This window comes from Balaenoptera acutorostrata, chromosome 10, assembly GCF_949987535.1.
Source record: "Balaenoptera acutorostrata chromosome 10, mBalAcu1.1, whole genome shotgun sequence".
NCBI classification, from domain to species: Eukaryota; Metazoa; Chordata; class Mammalia; order Artiodactyla; family Balaenopteridae; genus Balaenoptera; species Balaenoptera acutorostrata.
The window spans coordinates 74,076,904-74,100,239 of record NC_080073.1 but is presented as its reverse complement, the minus strand read 5'-3'; the positions used below and the strand labels follow the sequence as shown (position 1 = coordinate 74,100,239).

At 52.8% G+C, this 23,336-nt stretch overlaps 2 protein-coding genes across 7 annotated transcripts in view; both read right to left on the bottom strand.

Annotated features, from left to right (window-relative positions):
* The window catches only part of GUCA1A (guanylate cyclase activator 1A), a 38,779-nt gene that overhangs the window by 6,806 nt on the left and 8,637 nt on the right, over positions 1-23,336 (bottom strand). Inside the window, exons 1-8 of one of the 6 annotated variants that reach the window (XM_057554731.1) lie at positions 15,028-15,362; positions 14,082-14,314; positions 13,627-13,713; positions 8,737-8,860; positions 8,118-8,460; positions 3,203-3,352; positions 2,745-2,838; positions 531-2,428 (exon numbers count right to left, since the gene is read on the bottom strand). In XM_057554731.1, the coding sequence (XP_057410714.1) occupies positions 2,256-2,428; positions 2,745-2,838; positions 3,203-3,352; positions 8,118-8,460; positions 8,737-8,860; positions 13,627-13,672 (930 nt within the window). In that variant the 5' untranslated portion in view covers positions 13,673-13,713; positions 14,082-14,314; positions 15,028-15,362 and the 3' untranslated portion in view covers positions 531-2,255. Of the gene's footprint in view, positions 1-530; positions 2,429-2,744; positions 2,839-3,202; positions 3,353-8,117; positions 8,461-8,706; positions 8,861-13,626; positions 13,714-14,081; positions 14,315-15,027; positions 15,363-23,336 lie in introns of those variants that run through there. The other 5 variants (XM_057554732.1, XM_007197870.2, XM_007197868.2 and 2 more) reach the window with 5 other exon arrangements.
* CIMIP3 (ciliary microtubule inner protein 3) lies at positions 15,432-21,760 on the bottom strand. The gene is made up of 3 exons (XM_057554885.1): positions 21,624-21,760; positions 21,513-21,561; positions 15,432-16,472 (listed from the first exon to the last, which is right to left on the bottom strand). The coding sequence occupies exons 1-3, from the start codon at positions 21,758-21,760 to the stop codon at positions 16,143-16,145; spliced, it is 516 nt and encodes a 171-aa protein (XP_057410868.1). The 3' UTR covers positions 15,432-16,142.

The following is a 23,336-nucleotide window of genomic DNA, read 5'->3' as shown; positions in this document are numbered from 1 at the left end:
TTTTGGCCACACTGCACAGCTTGTAGGATCTTAGTTCCCCGACCGGGGATTGAACCCAGGCCCTTGGCAATGAGAGCGCAGAGTCCTAACAACTGGACCGCCAGGGAATTCTCTAGATGTGGAATTAACTTTTGTTATACAAACTCTATGTGCAACCCCAGTACATAAACTAGATTAAAAGGCAGTCACTCTGGGGCTTCCCTGGTGGCACAGTGACTGTGGAGCAACTAAACCCGTGCACCACAACTACTGAGCCTGCGCTCTAGAGCCCGCGAGCCACAACTACTGAGCCCACACGCCACAACTACTGAGCCCACACGCCACACCTGCTCAAGCCCGCGCGCCTAGAGCCTGTGCTCCGCAATGAGAAGCCAGCCCACCACACGCAATGAAGAGTAGCCCCCGCTCGCCGCAACGAGGAAGCCCGCGCACAGCAATGAAGACCCAACGCAGCCATAAATAAATAAATAAATTTATTTAAAAAAGAATCCGCCTGCCAATGCAGGGGACACGGGTTCAAACCCTGGTCCGGGAAGACCCCACATGCTGCGGAGCAACTAAGCCCATGCGCCACAACTACTGAGCAGCGAAGAGTAGCCTCCTCTTGCTGCAGCTAGAGAAAGCGCGCACGCGGCAACGAAGACTCAACGCAGCCAAAAATAAATAAAAGGCAGTCACTCTGGTTGCATGGGGTGCTGAGGAACTCAGAAAAGGAACTCATGTGACTAGATATGTTTCTGTGTTGATGTATGAAGAATAAAACTAACTTGTGGAGCCTGTGATTTGATTTCATGGGCATTATATTCATATAAAGTTTCCTTTAGAAACAAATGTAAGGTAAAAAAATAGTTGATTAAAAAATAATAGTAATCCAGCTGGGACACAGATATGCCCCAGATCATGAAGATGGTATGTGAATGAGGTTGGGGAAATGTCCCAGTTCTATCCAAATACCCTCCCAGCTTTGACCTCCAGGATTTCCCAAGAGGCAGCCACCAAGAGAAGAAGCAGAAATGTCAACTCCCTTTTTTTCCAGGTTGCCCCAGGCATTGAGCTCCACCTTCCCTCCATGTCTGTGCTCAGGCCCTGGCTGACTTCCCAGTCTGAAGTGGTTCACGTGATGGACAGGACGGTGTGAGCAAAACACATCCTCTCCTCCCCGCCCAAGGGGGCTCTCTGCAAGCTGGGGGTTTACCCCCCTTTCCACTTGTTTGCTCCCTCCCACCCCTGGATTTTTTTTTTACTCCCTGAACTTCCCTCACACCCCGCTGAAGCGAAGACTCAAAGTTCAGAAGGAAAGAGCATCTTTGAAAAAATGGTCATAACTGCTCCAGCCTATGTCTCTCCCCAGGTTCTTGGACAGGTGTTCCTAAAGTTGGGGTGTGCAAAGAATGGGGATAGAGCCCACCTATAACAGACTGTTCTACTTCCCAACTGGCTGTCAGGTGTCACTGCAGCAAGAGGGATTTAGGCTAGATCAGGGATGGTCAGGACACTTGCCACAAACAATGAGTCACAATCCTGTGGGGAACCACGTGGCACCATGTGCCACCGAGGGGCCAGCAGAGGAAGAACGAGGGTGTTGTGCAGTCACTTCTGAATAAATATGGATTTCCTCTGGATAAAGGAGCACTGTCTATAGTATCATATTTTATTATAATGATGCTTGGCCTGTGAGATCTTTGAGGATGAGAATTGTCCTCTTCTTTGCACGTCTAACATCTAGCATTAATACAAAGTAGGTGTTCGATAAATGCTTGTTGAAGGGAGGAACGAATCAACACAGACCACACAAGTACACTCTGGGATGCTGGGGGCAGGATGGGTGTGTGATACAGCACCCAGATGGAGGCCGCAGCCACCAGATCTGTGTGATCCCATTAGAGTCCCGGGAAAGCCCACCTCTGCCTCAGAGCTTCTCTGTCCAGAAGAGCGTGGAACTGGAGAAGCTCAGTGGGAGAGCTGGTAAAAGCTGGGGGAGGGGCCAGAAGGGGCTGGGGAGGAGCCTGAGGGATGTTGAAGGCTTCCCCCAGCAGGGAGCGGTCACCACCAGCTGAGTCGCACAGAGGGTTCAGGAACCGTCCTTCACTGTCCCCTGCTCTGAATCCCCACCCCTGCCCCTCTGCTGCCACCATGTGCCCCGAGCAGGTGAGCTGAGCCTTTGAGTTCAGAAGACTCCATCTAGTATGAAAACAACGAGACACCAGGCACCACCACACACCCCTCCCCAATACAGAAACAGTAGGGCGGTGGACTCAGCCGGCTACTTCCGCTGCCTCACTTTCCCTGCCACCAGCTCCCTCCTCATCCTGCTCTCCATTCTGGAGCCTTCGCACAATGCGGGTAAGGTCCAGGCTTCGGGTTAGCGTGTCCAAGAGCATCTGGTCCTTCTGGACGCCCTCCATGAACTCCTCCAGGGAGAGTTCCCCTGGGGTAGAGAGAAAGGGCATCATGGGCAGGAGGTGTTCACATCTGCTGTCCGAGACCCAGAGCTGCAGTCTTGTAAGGGGGACAGAACCAAGGCTGGAGGAAGTGGCTGTGAACGGAGCTGGCCAAAGAGCCAGAGACCAAAGTCTGGTGCAGGCATCCCCAAAAGCCAGCTCTGTGGCCGGGGCGGAGGCAGGCAGAGGAGGTGGCCAGCAACGGCCCTTTTGTGCCTCCCTCTCCCCTTCTGCCCTCTCCCCTGGGGACCCTGGGGACACCCCCAGTGACCCCTCCCCTGGGGACCCCCAGCGCAGCCTCACCATCCCCATTGACGTCAATCTTGGAGAACACTGTATCGGTGAACTCCTCTGCGGTCATGGTCGAGTCGCTGCAGGGGTTAATGGTTCGGATGGCCTGGGAGGGAAGAAGAAGTGAGATGACCCGTCCTAATTAGTCTCAGCGGTAGGAGCGGGGCAGAGCGAGCACGTCAGGCTCCCAACAGCGTGTGTGTGTAAGGTGAGTACAGATCAAGGTGCCTGAGGCCTCAGGCAGAGCTGGGACTGCGCTTCAACAGATCTTGGTACAGATGAGGAAACTGAAGCCCAGAGAGCAGAGGAAACCTGGCCCGGGTCACGCAGCTGGTGAGGGCCGAGCCACCCAGGGGAAGTCAGTCCCAATCCTGTCCGCTTCCTAGCACACTGTTCCGCCAGCTTAAGACCCAGCCCCAAGCTCTCAGCTCTGGCTCCGCCCCTGCCCGGCCCTCTGCACCTGGAGTTACCCGGATGATGGTGAGCAGCTCATCGCGGTCGATGCATCCGTTGCCGTCCACGTCGTAGAGCTTGAAGTACCAGCGCAGCTTCTGTTCCACCTTCCCCTTGAGGACAAGACTCAGCGCCGCCACGTACTCCATGAAGTCGATGTAGCCGTCCTGGGTGAGGGGCATGGTCGCCTGAGCCCCCTCTGCCTGGGCCCCGCCCCGGCCCCGCCCTCGGAGCCCCCGGGGCCCCAGGATACGCTGAGCCCAGGCCCGGACCCGCGCCCCGCCCCCTTGGCGCCCACCAGCTTACGCCCTCCTGAACGCCCGTTATAGCTCACCCTACCTGCCCCAGGATGGTTTACCAAATTTGATAAACCAGTCCCCTCTAGAGTATGAATGGCTTATGCTATCCCTTCACAGGTATTTTGGTTCCAGCCGTCACTGGCTGCTTCCCTGTGATCCTCAAACTTCAGCCTTCCAGTTTGGGGGGTGGGGTGTAAGAGTGTGTAGGTGGTAGGAGAGACAAGGACTCCCCAGGGATGGGGGCGTGGTTTGGATGAGCTCTAATTAACCGAGATAAGGGGTACAGGTAGATGGGGAGGCACCGAGCGCCTTTCTCATTCTTCCCTTTATTCTTCGTAACTTACCGAGCACCTACTACGTGCTGTGATAGGCTGAGGATTCAGAACTCCGTAAGATAGATCCCTGTCCTGATGGGAGCGCAATGTTGAGGACGCAGGTTTGAATCCTGGCCTCACCCTCTCAAATATGTGGGATCTGGGACAAAGGATTTAGTATGTCTCTGGCCCTCGATTTCCTCATCAGTAATAGTTATAACAGCTGCCACCTCCATGGGATTGTTGTGGGCTTAAATGAGTGCATGTGTGTAAGGCACTCAACACTGCCTGGCACACAGTAATCACTCAGTAAATGTTAGCTATTGTTATTACCACTATACTATTACTATTATTATTATTACTATTATTATTATCAAGAGATCATTGTGCCATCGTGATGTATATTCAGTGACAGCACATCTGGACAGGACATTATGGACTCACAGAATAGGGGAGCACCCAGGCAAGGGCAGCAGGGAGGCTTCCTGGGGGAGGCACTGCCCTCATTGAGTCTTGGAGGGATTGGCCAAGGGGGAAGGTGGTGCAAGACATTCCTGCAGGATATTTCCCCAGAACCCTCCAAATGTTCAGCAGCTGACCCTCTGCCTGGCCCTGCCAGCCCTACCAATAGGGTCAGAGAAGCAGGGAGCACAGGCCTGCTTCTGCCCACCTCCCCCAAGCCAAGTGAAGCTGGGAGAGGGAAGCCTTGTCATGCAGAGAGGCTGGGTACTGTAAGGAAAGGAGCACTGGACTCAGAGCACGTGACTTGGAGTCCAGTCCCTGTTCCTCCACTTACAACCATGACTCTGGAACCAGGAAGTTACTGAGAGGCAGATTTGGGGTCAGCATCAAGAACTCTTTAACAGGCAGGGTTGCCCGTGGTGGAATGAGCCTCGTGCAGTAATGACCTCTCTGTCACTGAAAGTGTGCAAGCAGAGGCTGGGGTAAAGTTATTAGGGATGTGGCAGAGGTTGGGTATGAAGGCCTCTGAGATCTCCCGATTGTGTGCTGGCCTTTGGCCTTAGGTGAGACCTTAACCACCTGAGCCCCGTGGTAGGTAGGTAGGTAGCCCCGTGGTAGGCATCACACTCATAGTGAACATTTGCGTAGTGCTTCCCCGTGTTTAAGGGCTTTCCCATATGCCTTAGCTCAATCAGCCCTTGCTCAACCCTCCTTTCAGGATCATTGTCAGGATGGAGCCAGGTGCCCCTGCAGCCTCGCTCAGAGAAGCAAGAAGACCGCTATCGAAGTTTCCTCTGGGCAAGGGGACACAGGGTGAGGGTACTTTTGCTTTTCATTTTTTATCTTTCTGTATTCTTAGAAACTTTTACAATGAGCTGTAATTTTCTGGTAATTAAAATAGTTTTTAATTTTGTAATTTTTTGTAATTAAAAAAAAAAGGCTAAAAAGGGGCAATGGAAAGGTATGTGCACTGGTGCCAGAAAGACCTAAACCATGTCTTAGGAGAGGTGTGACCTTGGATAAGTCACGTAACCTCTGTGAGTCTCAGTTCCTCAGCTCTGTGATGGGAATGACAGTATGCGCTTTTCAAGATTGTGGTCTGGGTTAGATTCAGTAATAAGACTACAGCGATACTTTTTTTTCATGCTTCATATGATGTTTTACTCACTTTACTCTTTTAATCTCGCAACCACCCCTGGGTATTTTTGTCTGCATTTTCAGATGAAAAGCTAAAGTTGACAGAGGTTAGGCCACACACTAGTGAATGACAAAGCCTTTCCTAGAAACTGAAGTCTCCTGAATGCCACCCAGCGCTCAGATGCAGGGATGGAAGATTTATATTGATTTGTGTGCACCTGTGAGATTGCCAGGTACAGCCAGGCCCAGGCAAAACTTTGAAGTAAACAAAGCATATTGGCGGTTACCCAGGTCACACTCCCCACTCACAGCTATACCCCCAAACCCTGCGCACCCAGTGCAGTACCCTAGGATACAGCTCTCTTCTAATTCAGGGGCTGGCAAACTTTTTCTATAAAGGGCCAAATAGCACATATTTCAGTTTTGACAATCAGTAAAATAATGGGTGTGGTGTGTTATAATAAAAATTCATTTACAAAAATAGACCCATGGGCTATTGTTTGCACTCCCCTGTTTAACTTCTCTCTGTATCAAAACTTCCCAGTCTTGTGTCCCATCTCATTGCTAACCTGCCCTACTGCTTTATGCTGGCGACAATGGTTGGAAGCAATGTTGCCTGAAGTGTGATTTATCCCATTGGTGTGTACAAGGCACTTTAGATGTTACAAAGATGCTGTTCAGTTTAACGATTAGCAGGTATGTATTTAAATTAGTGTATATTATATAATATATAAGTATTTCATAAAATTCATAATTTCTCACATAGTCATTCACTCAAATTAAAATATTGATTGAGCACCTACTGTGTTCCAGGCACTGTTCTAGGTGCAAAGGCTACAGCAATGAACAAGAAAGACAGAAATCCCTGCCTTCATGGAGCTCCCATTCCAGCAGGAGAAATTGACAATAAACATAGCAACTAAATGTTATTCAGTATCATGTATTAGAAGATGAGACGTGCTCTGGGGGAAAAGGGGAGGAGTAGGAAATGCTACGGTGGGGGCTAGTCCTAGTTAAATGGGGTTGAAACCAGGAGATCAGGGCAGGTGTCAGTGGGAAGGAGATATTTGAACAGAGTCTTGCAGCAGGGGAAGGTGTGAGCCAAGCAGAATTCTGGAGGAAGAGAGTCCCAGGCAGCACCCAGGCCCGAAGGTGGGGATGTGTGTGGAATTGAGGAGGTCAGGTTTGGGACAGTATAGGTGGTGCTTACATGTGACAAGAGATGGCATATGAATGACTCAGGTTAGGCAAATACAGGGTTGATGGGTTGCCCCTCCCTGGTGTCATACATGTAATCTTAGGGGGTCCTTCTGAAGGTTTCCTTAACAGGCAAGAAGCTGAGCTATTTCAGTGCATTTGGGTATAAGGTGTTGAGGCTCAACCATGAACTCTGCCCCCTCCTTTTCGGGAAAGATCACTTCTTCTGGAGCATCTTGGGGGACTAGCCTGATGATGCCATCCCTCTTGGTCTCCATAACTTGGGCTCCAGTACTCTGACCCTGCATCCCTTTCAGGAAAGCCCTTGGGCACCATGGTGCTGCCCTTGAGGCTGGGACTCAAAGCCCATAATCTGCTTTGGCCCCTTGATCCTAAACATTAGTGAGTTTTAAATAGCCTCTGAACCCCAGCTTTCCCTAGGAGCCCTGCCTACAATGATGTGGGGACCCTATGGGCAGTGAGTGGAGCCGGGAAAGCTCTGGGTGACCTCTCCCTGGTGTGCAGTGGACATATGGCAGCATCACATCCCCACCTTCAAGGGAGCACCAGCCGGGGTGGGGACCAGCAGGGGTGGGGAGATGGGTGTGTAGATTTACGTTCTTCTACCACTACATCTTGACTGAATTGCTCCAGATAAATGGAAGATTTGCTATGAAACACCAAGAAACATCTTAACTAATGCTCCCGACCTCCATGACAGATATAGGTGAATAAGCTGAGGCAGAGAGGGGAGGATATGGGCTCCAGGCCACCCAGCTGATGAAAACTAGGGGCCCAAACTCACAGTGCCCAAACTCTATCTTATCAGGTAGTCCTTACCCAATGCACCCAGGTGATTCCTTGGGGAGACATATAATTTGACCGCTGCGCAGACCTTTAATCCCTCTTAGGATGAACTGAGGTCACCAGGTGTTTGGGAGTTGGAGTAGCCTGGGTTCCCCAGTGACCAGGCAGCCCTGACTGTCCCCAGTTCTAGTGTCCACAGGCCATCATGGGATGGGTGACCCAAGCAACATGGGCCTGCCCATCCCAGACCAGCCAGGCTGAAGGTCATCACCCTGCTCTCTGCTCTCCACCCCTCCTCCTGCTGCATCCCATGAGCATCTAATGGCCTGTGCAGAAGCACCACATACAGTGCCAAGCACTTAGTAGGTGCTCAACGACTGTCTTGTAAGTGTTCATATTTGTTCTGGAATAAACTGTGCACGTGGAAGAGGCAGAGGAAGCCAATAGGTTTGGCCTCTGGGCGCACTGATCGGGGGCCTCTGTCTTCCCCTGGAGAGTGAGGGCAGGGACGATGGCTGATTCATTTCTGAACCCCCAGTGCCTGGTGCACAGTAGGCGCTCAATGAATGTTAGAAAACTGGAATCCCTGATGTCGACACTTGACCTCCCAGATAAATGAAGTCACTCCTCCGGCCATTCTCACACCTTCTCCTCCCCACCCCCATGCTGGCCGGTGGGGCGTCCCTCCAGCACTCCCCACCCAGACCCCTGCTCACTTTGTTGAAGTCAAAGGTCTCAAACATCTGCTCCACGTACTGGCTGGCCCATGGGCTCAGGTTCTTGAGGCCGAAGAACTGGCGGAACTCGTAGAAGGTGAGCTGGCCGGAGGGGCACTCGGTCATGAACTTCTTGTACCACTGGTGACACTCGGTGCTGCTCAGCTCCTCCACCGACTTACCGTCCATGACGTTCCCCATCACTGAGGCCCACGGGAGGCGGATGGCCCAGACAGACTGGTTCTTTTCCCTGCTGCTCCTCGCACCTGGGCCGCCGGGCTTCCTAACACTGGGCCCTCCTCTCCCACAGGCCTGAGTCCCGCAGATCTGAGCGAGGGAGGGCCTGGTGAATCCAAAAGTGCAGGGAAATGATAGGAGGAAACGAGCAGAAGAGAGAAGGTAATGGGGGCTGTGCAAGCCTACACCCAAATCCAGGGGCTACCGGAGAGCTCGCGTTAAAAGTCCCCACTAAATCCTTGCAGCCAATGGAGACCTACTCCCTGGGAAGAGGAGTGAAAATAGAACAAAGCTTAGAGGAGCAGAGGCCCAGGATTACAGCCCTGAGCTGGAGGTGAGAGGATTTTCTTACCCAGTTTGCAATCTCCTTATCCCTTCTCACCAGGACAGAGTGGGTGGCCAGCCAGCAGCTGTTCTGATCCTGTCACTTCCTCTGCCTTCTCCTCCTGTTTTGAATGGGTTCTCAATGTTTCCGGTTCCTGCCCTCAGACACGGCATTGAGGTACCTATGAGAAAGAGCTGGTTTTTCTTCCAGAGCTGGGCCAACTTTGGGCCCTTGATAGGGCTGCTGTGTATAGTTATCCAGGCTGTGCACTGCACTTGGCTGTCACAACCGAGGGGTTCAAATCACACCATGGATGGCTAACATATGAGAGTGTCTGGGTGATGCAGAGTTTGTGGGCTTCCAAGATGAGTCCTATGCAGCCAAAGGGAACCCCCTCCTCCATAAAACTGCACAAATATCCATAGCCACACACACACACACGTACATACACACACAGAGAGATCCTGTTCTGACCACACTCTCATATTCCTGGAGGTTGCATCTTTCCCATCCTGGGACGCTTGAATTCAGCCCTCCATCTGACCCCAAACCTGATACCATCACCACCCAGGGGCATGGGGATAGGGGACATTGGGTGTGTGCCTAACGGCCTGGGTGTGTGTGTGTGTGTGTGTGTGTGAATGCAGGCACACAGTTGCATGGGTGTGCTCCTACCTGCTGGTCCTAGAAAGCTCCCAGGCCAAGCCTAGGGGCCCATCTATGCAGCAATATCTTTCTCTGACCCCTAGTGGGATGCTCTCCGGCCATAGAATTTAAAGCTCGTTCTTTTCTGGAGTCAACATTTAAGTGCACTTAAGCTGGATGCTACTGGGAAAGCTCAGAGCCAGCACTCGCTCTGTCCTGACCCTTCCCTGTTTCCCTCCCTCCTCTGCTATGTGGACCACCCCATCTTTATTTAAATAAAAAGCAAATTAGAACCCTCAGAGGCAGTTTGGGGATGGAGGCACCAGGAAGATGGTGGTTCTTATGCAGTTTTGTGAGAAGAGTATCAGGCTCTTGATCTTAGGAGCATTTCCTGAGAACTGGACAGAAGGAGGACCAGGGCCTGGAGAAGGTCAGCTCAGAGAGATGGCCCAGCTCTGTAGAGGAAGGGCAGTCACAGCCTTCCAGCCAACAGGGCTCAGTCCTCTGTATCCACGAGCTGTGACCACTGGCTGGGCAGAGGGAGGAGCCCGGAGTGATGGGGTCAGTGTGCCTAGATACTCCTCAGCCCCAGCAGCTCTTCCTCAAGTGGACACCCCCTTCCAACAGCTCAGGGCACAGAGGAACCACTGGAAGCAGGACCCTGGACACCTGGAGAGGGAGCTCCCTCTTTGACCAAGGTGCTCCGGATGGAATGCGACAAAGCTCCCTGAGAAGTAGAGGAGCCTGGGAGGACTGCTTCTCTGGCCCTGTCTTATGTGGCATCTGCCAGGTAGAACTGGAGGTGCGGGTGGGGCTATGTGCTCTGGGCAGGGTCTGCCTTCTCAGACCTGGTCTTCCCCCAGGAGCAGTTCTCTTCCTTTCCATCATAGAAACCACTGGGTGGCCTCCTTTCCAGTTTTACTACTCTTTTTGCCCATTATCCTCAGAAAGTTCATCTAAAGGGCTCAGAGCTAAGAATGCTCCTTAGAAGACCAGAGAGAGAGAGAAAGACTGAGACAAGAGTGACGTTAATACTGTTGTCCCTGTCACTGTTGTGTACATGCCACCTGTGACGAGAAGGAAACCACCAAATGTTAACAGGCTCATTTCTGAGTCATGGGATCATTTTTTATTTTTTATTTTATTTTTTTTAAAATTTCCTTTTATTTATTTATTTATTTATTTAGGCTGCTCCGGGTCTTAGTTGCAGCATGCGGAATCTTCATTGCGGCACGTGGACTCTTAGTTGCGGCGGCACGCATGTGGGATCTAGTTTCCCCGACAAGGGATTGAACCCAGGCCCCCTGCATTGGGAGCGTGGAGTCTCACCCACTGGACCACCAGGGAAGTCTCACCAGTGATTTTTTAATCTTTGCTTTTTCAAAAAAAAAATCTGTATTTTTAAAAGTGGTTCATAATGAATATATGTTGCTCACATAACTAGAGGATAGTTGTTTTTGAAAAAAGAATCAAATGGGACTGTTTTACTTCTCTTCTACCTAAAGTGATCAATTTATGGTGCATTGCGGGGGGAGGGGAGGGCTTGGATCTGCCTACTTTGATGAAGTTTTCCAGAACATGTTTTTTTTTGGGGGGGTGGGGCTTGGGGGCAGGAGGGCTCCTCCACTGAACTTGCTTGGAGCCCAGGCTGGAATCTGTGTCCTTGAAGAGTCCTCTCAGGCCCAGGGTTTGAAACGAAGAGATCAAGGAGGAGATGGAAGCTCATCTTTCCATCTCTCCTTTCCAAATCTCCCCTATGAGGTTTCCTACTCATTCTTTATGTGTGAGCACAAAAGCCACCTCCTCTGTGAAACCTTCTGAATCTCTGCAGAATTCATCTTTCCTGCCTCAGCACACTAACATCTTGCTTATGTGTTATATTAGTTTTCTATGTCACATAACAAATTACCACAAAGTCAGCAGCTTCAAAATATGTACCTATATTACCTCATAGTTTCTGAGGACCAGGAGTCCAAGCCTGGCTCATTGGGGTCCTCTGTCCAGGATCTCACAAGGCTGGAATCAAGGTGTTGTCTGGGCTACGTTTTCACCTGAAGGCTTGACTGGGGAAGAATCCACTCCCACCTCATTCAGGTCGTTGGCAGAATTCATTCCCTGTGGCTCTAGGACTGAGGGCCCTGGCTTCCTGCTAGATATTGTCTGGAGGGCACTCTCAGGTCCTAGAGGCTGCCTAAAGTTTCTAGAAGCTGCCCACATTTCCTTGTTACATGGGCTCCTCAACACAGATGCTTATTTTGTCAAGCCAGCGAGGGGAATCTCCCTCTAATCTGCTAAAATGGAATTTTATATAATGGAACCTAATCAAGGGAGTGACACCCATCACCTTTGCCATATTCTGTGGAGTAGAAGCAAGTCACAGAGGGAGGGGATTGTACAAAGGCAGGAACAACAGGAGGTGGAAACCATTGGACATCACCTTAGGGTCTATGACAGTCACACTTCTACGATAACATAGACACAACACTCATTTCTTTCTGGAATTATAAGCAGCTGTTTATTGCCAGCCTGCCCTCAGGAATCCAGCAAGTTCCCCGGGTAGAGACTACTGTCTTACTCATTTCTCAAAACCTCCCAGCACCTAGTACCACGGATTCCACATGGTCGTGTGCTGGTTATTCGGTTTGCCCCTCCCCACTCCTTCTCCACCTTTCTGGGTCTGCTCTGAGCCCCAGGAGGCTGATCCCCGTGGACTGGATCACCTGGGCTCCCCAGCCCTCTGGCTTCAGTCTGGATTCGTCCATTGAGAAGCACTGGAAGGAGATTGGAGGATGGAAAGAGACAGAAGCTGGGTATCTGTTCCCCTCCTTCCCTGTTGGGTCACAGTTTGAGCCCCAGTTGTCTTCTCTGACCTTCAGCTACAGCTCCTGCCAGAACCCTCTCCAAGCTCCTGTGGCAAAACCCCCTCCCTCTACCCCTCAGGCTTAGGGGTAAGAAGTGCCTCCTTCTGTTGCCACCCTCTGGGCAAACCACCAGTCCCTTAATTGTGCCCGCTTCTCTGCGAATAGCCCCCTCATTAAACTCTCCCCAGTTACCTTTTTGAGATAACATTTGACTGACAGGGGCTTGAGCTCAATAAAACATTACTGAATGGGCTTCCCTGGTGGCGCAGTGGTTGAGAATCTGCCTGCTAATGCAGGGGACACGGGTTCGTGCCCTGGTCTGGGAGGATCCCACATGCTGCGGAGCAACTAAGCCCGTGCGCCACAATTACCGAGCCTGCGCGTCTGGAGCCTGTGCTCCGCAACAAGAGAGGCCACGATAGTGAGAGGCCCGCGCACTGCGATAAAGAGTGGCCCCCGCTTGCTGCAACTAGAGGAAGCCCTCGCACAGAAACGACGACCCAACACAGCCAAAAAAATAAATAATAATTAAAGGTGCTAATAATTTAAAAAAAAAAAACATTACTGAATGAATGAATGTATGCATGATTAAAGAAAGGATTAAAGAGAGCTAACGTAGGATGGAGCTATTAGGTGTAAGACACCATGCTAAGCTCGATGAATAGGCTCATGACAGCCCTGTGGGGTGGGTGTTGTTATTTCCATGGGAGACAAGAGAAATCAGAGGCAGAAAAATCACATTCTGAGGTTCACGAACATTTTAAGTGGTGGTACCAAAGTTTTTCCACCTCATCATCTTGCTTTTAGCCTAAGTTTTTAAATCTCTGGGGAAAGCCTGAATGGAGCTAGAGGACCCTGTAAGCCCCTTAGTCCAGCACCTTCCCCTGTGGCCCCTCTGCCTGAGCAATCCCATCGACAGGGAGCTCACTCCCGTTGTGTGTGGGGCGCCATCCCGGACTCCAGCCCAGGATGGGAATGGAATCCCACAGCTTCCCAACCCCAGAGCTCGGTGGCTTTAGCAGTCCTGCTCTCCATCCTTCCCCCAAAGACATGGAGGATTGGGATCCACAGCGAGGCATCCAGGAAGAGGTGAATACACAAGAGGGGCACAAAGGGGCAGAATGGACAGCTCATGCGGTGGCCCCGTGAGAGAGGTCTGTGGCCTCCCCTGGCTGCTCTGTCCACAGGACTCCTTCCCGGGACAGATGCGATACCAGAGTCAGAGGATCCACCGGGCTGAATGATGCCAAGGAGAGGGAGCAGGTGGGGCAGGGGCACAGAGGCGGAAGCCGTGCCCAGAAGGGATGGGAGGGGTGGCAATCCCAGGCGTGACTGACCCCCTCCAAGGCTGCCCGTCTGCCCACTAGCCACCTCCACAGAAACACAACAGAGCCCTGAGCACAGGTTCTTGGCCTCCTGGGACTATCCCACCCAGACCGACCTGGGACCTGGGCCGGCTTCTCTGAAGGTTTCCAGGAAGCGTCCATGGAGGCTGCTCTACCAAGGTGAACCTCAAGGCGGCGACCTTCTCCAGGAGAGAGGAGGAGGCGTCAGCTGGGGGAGTGAAGATGCTGGCCCCGCCCCCGCCCAGCGAGGCTGTCGGGTCTGGGAGGGCAGAGGTGATTCTTGTTCAGCTTTGTAGCCCAAGGACCCAGCCCGCACTAGGTGTTCACCCAGTGTCTGTTGGATGATTGATAGGAGGTATGACTTTTGGTTGTATGTAGACTGAAAACTTGCATGTTATCTCTGCCTCTTTTCAAAAGCGCCCTGAAATGGCAATACATTTCTAAAAGCTATCAATACAAATCCACAGAGACCAAGAAAAAGAAGACAGTAGATGAGAGGTTCTAATAAAATTTTGGACAAGAGAAGGCAGATGGACAAGCAGTGTCTTACCAGAGTGCGGACTTCCCCATTCTCCAGTGGCTGCCCCAAGCCCAGGTCAGACCGGCCTGTGACAGCTGGTAAGTTGAAAGCCGAGTGCTGTCAAAGAGCAGGAGGGGGCTTCCCTGGTGGCGCAGGGGTTGAGAATCTGCCTGCTAATGCAGGGGACACGGGTTCGAGCCCTGGTCTGGGAAGATCCCACGTGCCGCGGAGCAACTGGGCCCGTGAGCCACAAACTACTGAGCCTGCGCAAAAAGAGAGGCCGCGATAGTGAGAGGCCCGCACACCGCGATGAAGAGTGGCCACCGCTCGCCGCAGCTGGAGAAAGCCCTCGCACAGAAACAAAGACCCAACACAGTAAAAAATTAAAAAAATAAAATAAAAAAGAGCAGGAGGATGTGGAGGCTGGCCCAGTCACAAAGCCTATTTCTGCCGCAGGGCTCCGCAGGCTCCGCGAGGTGGGCGCAGAAGGTGCCCTGGGGGCTGGGGTGCAGGACAGGTGGGGCGGAAATAGGAGGACGGGTGGGAAGCTTCCCGGATGCCCTCCTCAAGGCAGCGGAACTGACATCTCCAGGCGGCTATCCCCTCCTGACCCTGGTGGAAGATTATTCTGGAGTTTTGAACTGGAGAGGCCCTAGCCTCTAGGTCCAGCTCAGGAAGAGAGAAGAGCCGCTCTGGAAACCGGGACGTTAAGGGAAAGTCTGCTTATGAAAAGTGAGACACCCCCCGCCCCCCCACCGCCCCCCCTCCCCCCACCGCAAGCTCCTTCTCACACTGGTTCCTTGCAGGCAGGAGAGACTTGGTACAGATGCCGAATGGCCTGCTTCCAGCCTAGGATCACCAGGCATTCGAGGAAAGCTTCTACCTTGAAAGACAGCCTACCTCAACCTGGAAGAACCTGGCTTCTTCGCTGTTAGGTGATATTTAGGAGGCCCTCTCGTCCTTTCTCTCCACTTACCATCTTCTTTTTAGAGAAGGGTATCCAGGGAAGCCTGGCCAAGCACTGGCTGCTGGTCTGGGTCCTCAGCATCCTGTCCCTTCATCCCACACCAGCCCCAGCCTCTTGTGCTCTAGAAGGATGCTCCACTGAATACGCCACTCTACCTAGAATGAGGTGTGATTCCTAGAAATGAAACCAGTTGGATTCACCCAGTGGTGAATTTAACCACTGGCTCTCTGGAAAAAAAAGAAACCCCAGTTTATAGGTGTTTGCTGGTTTCCGTGGTGTAAATACTTCCACCACGGCTGATTTCAAGCTACCAGCAGGAAGTCACTGGTTGAGGAGTTGGGAGATGTCCACAGTCAGCTGTCACAGGCCGGTCTGAGCTGGTGCCAGCAGGCCATTGGATCCAGGCCTGGGTGGCAGTGACCAGAACTCAGTCAGGCCATGAGTCAAGTGCCCTCTGCCTTCATCCCCCTTCTCCATGAACCAGGGCCCATGAGCCTAACTAACCTCAGCGTCAGTTCTGCTGGACCAGAGGTAAGACTTGAGATGGGAAATCCATCCCTCGCCAACAAACTACAAGTCAGAAGAGGCGGTTTTATGTAAAACTAGGGCTAGAGAGGAGGCCCCCTGGAGACCGGGTTCGCTCCCTACAGGACTTCCCCATTCTCCAGTGGCTGTTCCAACCCCAGGTCACGGTCAGTTGATGTATCTCTTTCTTGTTGTTGGAAGGCTTGCCAAGCCTGGGCCACTGGGAGGGCATGGCCAGTATGGACTTTGCTTGGGACTCAGGCTCTGGAGGGGAGTTGGGGTTACTCTTGGGGTGAGGTGATGAGAATCAAGTCTTTCCAAGTCTTCAGGCACCTCTGGACATAACGTTGCTTACAACACCCCTGTGGCCTCAGTCTACCCACCCACGGCCACCCATTCAGATGCCAGGGAAAGGAAGGACAAACTTTAATTGCTGCTGAGAAGTGAGACCTCCCTTTGCCACTGTTGACAGTGGGCAGGGCACAGCCGTCCTAGCCCAGGCACTTTCTGCTCCTCCAGGAGGGAGCAGCCCTTCCCCTCTGGGACCCGGGATCATGGGGGTGAGGGTTCAGGGTAGGGGGCTTCTGACTGGCACAGGCCTACGGGCACCACGAGACCAGGTTGGCAGGAGGCACGTCGAAGCGCTTGCGGGTGTGGTCGGTGTCCCGGCGGTACAGGTAGCCGCAGGTAGGCTTCTGCAAGGTGTAGAAGGGGTTCAGGGTGTTGGAGTACTGGGAGGTGTAGAAATTGAGCCTGAACTTGTCCGGGTTCTGCCCCCTGGGGTCCACCACCACCGGCACATAGGCCGCCGCCAGAGTCTGCGCATGGTCCTGCTTCCACGACCTGGACAGGGGACAGGGTGGAGGCTTCACCTTTTTGCCTGATGGCATCTTTGGCCCATGGCTGGGTACTGAGGGTTTCTGTGAGTCCTGGGAGGAAGGAAAGAAGGGGAGAGCTGGCGTATCGGACACCGGGACTTTGACCGCGAGGGCCAGAGGCAGGAGGGAGGGGACAGGGGCACTGGTCAGAAGCCCACAGAGCCGCCCTGGAGCTCTGCTGGCCCTGGAGCCACTCCTCCAGGCTACAAATCTCAGGGGAACCCATCTTCTCTCTGCTGAGTCCCCAGGGAACTGGGAGGGAATCCCTAGCTGCAGAGCTACTAGAAGTTGAACCCCTGCCTTCTTACAAAAGAAACCCCCTATACCCAAGTCGTACTGTACATTCTTTTGCATTTAATTTACAAACTATTTGCCCAACTCAAACTTGCCCAGGGCTTTTCTCCAAGGCAGTCTCTGCTCCCATAGTTTCCTACCCAGCAGTATACGTGCCCTCAGCTTTGCACTTCAAAATTCTCCCTATCCTTCCAAGCCAGCAGCCCTCATGACACCTCCTCCAGGGAGCCTCAGATGCTGCAGTCTCTGCCCCCATCTCACCCTCCTCTGTGCCTTCAGGCCCTCCTCTTGGGATGTGGTCCTTTGCTGGGCTGGGACTAGGGTGAGGCAAGGGTGTACATTTTAAGGAGGTACTCACACTCACACTCGTGCAAGGGCATGGTGAGTGCTTCCTTACAATATTTTGTGCCCTAGGTGCTGTGCTTGCCTCATCTTAATCTCAAATTGTGGTCCTTCCGGGCTCTTGCTAATGTCCCAACAGCCCGTAAACTGCTCCCAGCGGTCAGGACCACATCCTATTCACCTGTGTCCCTGGGGCTTAACCCAGTGCTGGCACAGAGCCAAGCTGGAGAGAGGGAGGGGTGCACGAGCCATCAGCAGCCTTCCCAGACTCATCCAGGCTCAGCCGTGGGACGCAGGATTACAAGCAGAGGGGCAAGCACCGGAAATGAGGTATGACAGTGATAATCAACGCTCGTTTTTCACCACCATTTATGAGCACGGCGCCAAGCTCTTTAAGTGGATTTTCTCTGTGAATCCTCACATTAACCCTTTAAGGAAGGTATACTATTAGCCCCATTTATAATTGAGAAAACTGAAGTAAGGAGGTTATTCCCATGTTTCGGGTCGCGTGGCTGGTAAGGAGCCAGGCTGCGATGGGAACCCAGGCCTGGCTGACCCCAGGGACCACACCCTGTACTCCACAGGGTGTACTGCCATGTCCACAGCACTGTGGGGCAGGGCCTGCCGATTCCTTTCTGTCCTCATTCTGTCACCTTGCTGAGCCCTTGCCAGGGGTGCTGGGTGGCAGGCGAGCAGTCAAGGCGGCCCCTCCCCAGCCCTCAGGCTCGCTGGTGAGAGAGGGCAGCCCAATGCCTCAGTTTGGCAAGGACACTCTGGGGTTTTGAATGCTGGATTTTGGTTCTGGGTCTGTGGACCCTGCACAGACAGGATGACACACCGCGAGTATGAGGTTTACTCTATGAATTATCTCTTAGTGCAGCTGAGGATGTGACATCGGTTGCTCCGTCCTTTTGTGCAAAACTATTCCTGAGCTCCTCTTGTACACCAGGCTCTGGGTGTGGAAGTAACAAAGACACTGCACATATGAACACAAATATGAAGCTCTGGGGAGCAGGGTTCCTAGGTCTCAGCACCATTGACACTTTGGGCTGGATAAATCTTTGCTTTGGGGTTGTCCTTCAATGAAGTATGCTTAGCATCAGCTCTGGCCTCTGCCCACTAGATGCCAGTAGCCCCCCCTCCCAATTGTGACAGCCAAGAATGTCTCTCGCATTGCCAGTGTCTCCTGAGGGCAGTGAGAATCACTGCTATAGAGTCCATGACAATTTCTTTATCCTCAGTGTTGAGGCTGACGGCCTGGCCCTGCAGAATTTTCCTTTCCTGGGCCACAGAAGTGGCTTGGGTTTTTTCCATGTTAAGCATGATTCTGGGGACTTCCCTGGTGGCGCAGTGGTTAAGAATCCACCTGCCAATGCAGGGGACATGGGTTCGAGCCCTCATCCAGGAAGATCCCACATGTCGTGGAGCAACTAAGCCCCTGCGCCACAACTACTGAAGCTGGCATGCCCTAGAGCCCATACTCCGAAGCAAGAGAAGCCACCGCAATGAGAACCCCGTGCACCGGAACGAAGGGTAGCTCCCGCTCGCCACAACTAGAGAAAGCCCGCGTGCAGCAACAAGGACCCAACACAGCTCCCACCCAAAAAAAAAAGCATGATTCTGAGGTTCTGGTCCTCCTGACACCACGGGAAGGCTCATCCTGTGGCCATAGTGGTGAAGGAACTGCAGAGGCCCCACCTCCTACCAGCCCCTGCTCCCCAGCAGTCTTGGCCACCTGGACCCTGCACCTCAGGCTCGGGAGCTGGTGTGAAGGGTGACAGAGGCATGTGCTTTCAGAAGAGTTGGTCGGGGGGGATCTTCCTACAGGGGGAAGGGCAATGCTCTTTGCTAACAGGATTGAGAATCTACCAAGTGCTAACCACTCAGCTTTGCAAAAACCCCGAAGAGCCATTTTGAGATGTTACTCCCATCTTCCAAATGCAGAAACTGAGGCTCAGAGGAACCTAAGCTTTGCCTAAGTTCACATGGTTAGTGAGTGGCGTGTAAGAACCTTGAAGAAGTCGCACGACTAGTGACCAGTTAGTGCTGGAACCAGGATTTGAATCCTCCCCTCCCTCTCCACCCCAGCCCAGGCCCTGGGTCTCCCGTCAGTTATGCCCCAGCTGCTGCTGCTGCCCCTACGCTTGGGACCCTGGTTAGGGGGACCCAGGACCCCAGGACATCCAGGGATGAGACCCACACAGAAACTGGGGCAGAGGGACAGCCCCGGGGAAGGGGAGAGGGACGAGGTAGAGAGAAGGGAGGAGGTAGAGAGAAAGGAGGAGGAGGGGGAGTGGAATAGGAGGTGGATGGGGGGGAAGAGGAGGAGGAGGAGGAGGGATGGGGGAGGAGGAGGAAGAGGAGGTGGATGGGGGGAAGAGGAGGAGGAGGTGGATGGGGAGGAGGAGGAGGGGGAAGGGGAGGGATGGGGGAGGAGGAGGAAGAGGAGGTGGATGGGGGGAGGAGGAGGAGGAGGTGGATGGGGAGGAGGAGGAGGGGGAAGGGGAGGGGGAGGAGAAGGAGGAGGAGGAGGAGGAGGCCCGGGCAGTCCCAGCCTTGCCCTGCCCCTTCCGGGGGCCCAGCCAGGCTCCAGGCGACTAAGCTCAGAGGGCTGAGAACACCCCATCTGGCCAGCTCTGGAGGGAGGGTGGGGCCGACTGCATATTTTCCAGGTTAACATCTGGTTTCATTTAACCAACTCCTCCCCTCTCAGGAGGTCCTCCCTGTCAAATGCACAGCGTGTGTGTGTGTGTGTGTGTGTGTGTGTGTGTGTGTGTGTGTGTGTGACTTTAGAGAAATGGTTCACAACTGGGTGTATTCCCCCCTCCCAGGGGACATTTGGCAATGCCGGGAGACATTTTTGGTGGTCACTACTGGGGGGTGCTACTGGCGTCTAGAGGCCAGGACGCTGCTAAACATCCCACACTGCACAGGTCAGCACACAGCCACACATCCCCACCCCCGCCCCCGCAAAGAATGATTGGCTCACAGGGTCAATAGTGCCAAGGTTGAGAAAACTGGTTTAGAGGTTGAAGGAAGATCCCCATCTCCCCTATCTGCTTCCTGCAGCCTTAAGCCTCCCATTCCTCCTGTTCTATGGGGGAAGGGGGGTGGGGCAATGAAGCTTAAAGGGCAAGGAGAGGGTCCCACCAGCCCCTTCCCTCCCTTCTGAATCTCACTACCCTGTTTCAATTGGGTTTTGAGTTAGAGCCAAAAGAAGGAATCTGACCCCCTCCCTCTATGACTTCCATCAAGGCCTTTTAGATATACAATGTATACGTTTTCCCCTTATACCAGGATGTAGAATGGGGAAGAGACAGACTCAAGCGTGGCACTTTCTGAGTAGGGCAAGAAGACCTCATTGTGATATGTATGTCCTCCCAAATACTTCAGGCCCCCTGCCCATCTGCTGACCTAGCCCATGCCTGACACTCCACCATTAGTACCTCGCTTTTTCACGGAGGGCCTGTGCCCTGTGAAAATGCAAATAGCATTGGGTGAGGCAGCTGGCGAAGGCTCCCAGGGCACCTGGTACTGGAAATGTGCCTGGCCTTTGGAGTTTGAAGGCTGAGCTCAGGACCGGACTCTGCCCTTACAGGTCAGGCATCCTTGGGCAAGTCGCTGAACCTCTTTGAGCTTTACTTGCCTCATCTGCAAAATGGGGCTAATAAGGCTATCTACTGCACCAGCTTGTGGTGGGGGGGGGGGTGATGAGTCGCGGGAGCTGTAAAAGCGAATGGTAATTATCATCAGCCTCGTCCAGCTCCTACGCCGAGGTGTCGACACACTCCCCTGAACCTTTATGAGCACATATTTGCCCGCGGTGGGGACAAGGGGGACTTTGAAGGGAGTCAATGGGAAGGCCTAGCGGGGACCTCAGCTCCCTCAGGAGGCCGTGTAGCAGGACGGCCTGGAATTTAAATTCCAGCTCCACCACCCACTGGGTACCTGCTCGGCTGTGAATTTTTTTTTTTTTTTTTTTTTGGCCACACCGCAAGACGTGCAGGATCTTAGTTCCCCAACCAGGGATCGAATCCGTTCCCCCTGCAGTGGAAGCATGGAGTCTTAACCACTGGACCACCAGGGCATTCCCCCTGGTAATTTATCATACGCTGTGTCTGTTTTCCCATCTATGAAGTGGGAATAACAAGAGAATCTATCTCATAGGGTTACCATGAGTTAATGAGATATTCTTGGCAAGGTACATAGACCTCTTCAGCACTCAGTAAACGTTTGCCAGCATTATTACTTGTCACAAGTTTGCCTAGGAGGTGGGGCCATGCAAACTAACAGTCCAGGAAGCCTCTCAGGGAAGTGAAGGGGCAGGAACCAGAGGAATTGATGGTGGCCCACTTCCTGCCTGCCTCCCCCGCCTCCCGGGAGACAATGACAGCTCCACAGTTGGGTAACAAGAGTCAGGCAGTGTCACCGGCACCTAAGCCTTTTGTAAGAGGCCTTCAGCTCCCAGCACAGGTGGGCCTGGCTGGGGCTTTCATGCTCCTTTCTGCCAGTCAAACTTCTTGTGACCTTGGGCTGCCCTGATCCAACACTGTGATGTCATCCTACCTGGGACATCCTTGACCAGGGCCTTCCTTGGTGATGAGATGGAACTTCTGGTGGCCAGGGGCTCCAGAGGTTTTCAGGGACTCTTGGGAGGGTACTGGGATGCCAAGGTAGGGAGAATTGTATGGGGCTGGGGGCATTATGACACCTCTTTGACAACACAATTCCTTCTATCTTCCTAAGGAGATACAGGGGCAGGGCTGAGGGCTGAAGTTTCAAGATCTGGATGGGTCTTACAACCTTGATACTAACTCACTCTGCACTTCCTTCTTCCCACAATTCCCAGGACCTTTGAGCTGTGGGTAGTGGGGTGAGTGGAGAGAGGAGGAAAGCATCCTAGTTATTCAGGTGCCTCCAGCAGTCCTAATATTCCTCCAGGCACCCTCATGTTTCTTGTGATTTCACGAGAGATCACTGGCGGGGAATAAATGTAGCCAGCCAACTCTCCATTCTCTTTCTTCCTCTCTTTCTATCTGCCTTCTGAAGTACAGAGATGAAGGATGGGTGGATGAATGGATGGATGGATGGATGGATGGATGGATGGATGGATGATGGATGGACACATGAACCCATGGATGGACAGACAAAGGAGTAGGAGGGTGGATGGGCAGGTGGATGGATGTGGGCAGGTGGATAGATGGTGGATGGGCAGGTGGATGGATGTGGGCATGTGGATAGATGGTGGATGGGCAGGTGGATGGATGTGGGCAGGTGGATAGATGGTGGATGGGCAGACCCTCCTGATTTGAGCCCTGGTCACCTTCTTAGTCTCATCTCTTGCTATCTTTTCCCTCACTCTATGCAGTAGCTACTTTCTTAAACATGCCCTGGGACTTCCCTGGTGGTCCAGTGGGTAAGGGTCTGTGATCCCAATGCAGGGGGCCCAGGTTCGATCCCTGGTGGGGGAACTAGATCCCGCATGCATGCCACAACTAAGAGTTCACATGCCACAACCAGAAGATCCTGCATGGCAACTAAACATCCCGCATGCCGCAAGGAAGATCCCACGTGCCACAACTAAGACCTGGTGCAGCCTAAATAAATATATAAATAAATATTTTTTAAAAATGTCCTGCTCTCTCCCCTCTAAGCCTTTGTATTCAATATTTGCTGTTCCCTTTCCTGGACCACTTCAAACAGGGGGTTAGGAGATGAAGGGATGGATGGATAGGTGAGTAGACAGGTGTCTGGGTGGGGTGGCCATGGTTGAGTGGATGGGCAGATTGTCAATGAGCGGATCGATGGTGGGTTGTTGTGGTATAGAGGATGGGATTGCAGGCCCAGGAGCCAGACTTTCTGAGCTTGAATCCTGGCTCTACCATTTTATCAGTTGTGTGACATTGGGCAAGTAATTGACCTCTCTGTACTTCTGTTTGCTCATCTGTAAAATGGTTGGGCTAAAGGTCCCTAACTAATAGAGCTGGGCAAAACACTTAGGACAGTACCTGGCACAGAGTGAGCACTCAGTAACTATTAGCTTTTATTATGTTTGGGTGGGTAATTGCTTTGAGGGGTAGGTGGCTGAATGGGCTGTCCTCTCCCCATCTTCAAAACCTGACCCCTCCCCACACACACCTCCTTAGGGTCCCATCTCCCCAACACCAGACTTGGTGAGCGCCTTCCAGGAATGTGTCAGAAATGCCACATGTATGAGTGCCCTGGGCTTCTCCCTGGGTCAGTGGGGGAGGAAAGGCGGAGGCCCAGGGTGGCGGAGGC

Bases quoted from the DNA above. Each gene is read 5' to 3' on its own strand.
- CIMIP3 (XM_057554885.1), bottom strand. From the start codon at position 21,760: ATGCCCCCAGCCCCATACAATTCTCCCTACCTTGGCATCCCAGTACCC. The intron at 21,562-21,623 runs GTAGGATGACAT...TTTGACTGGCAG, and splicing joins CCTGGTCAAGGATGTCCCAG to AAAGGAGCATGAAAGCCCCA. The intron at 16,473-21,512 runs GCCTCTTACAAA...CCTTCCTCCCAG, and splicing joins ACCTGTGCTGGGAGCTGAAG to GACTCACAGAAACCCTCAGT.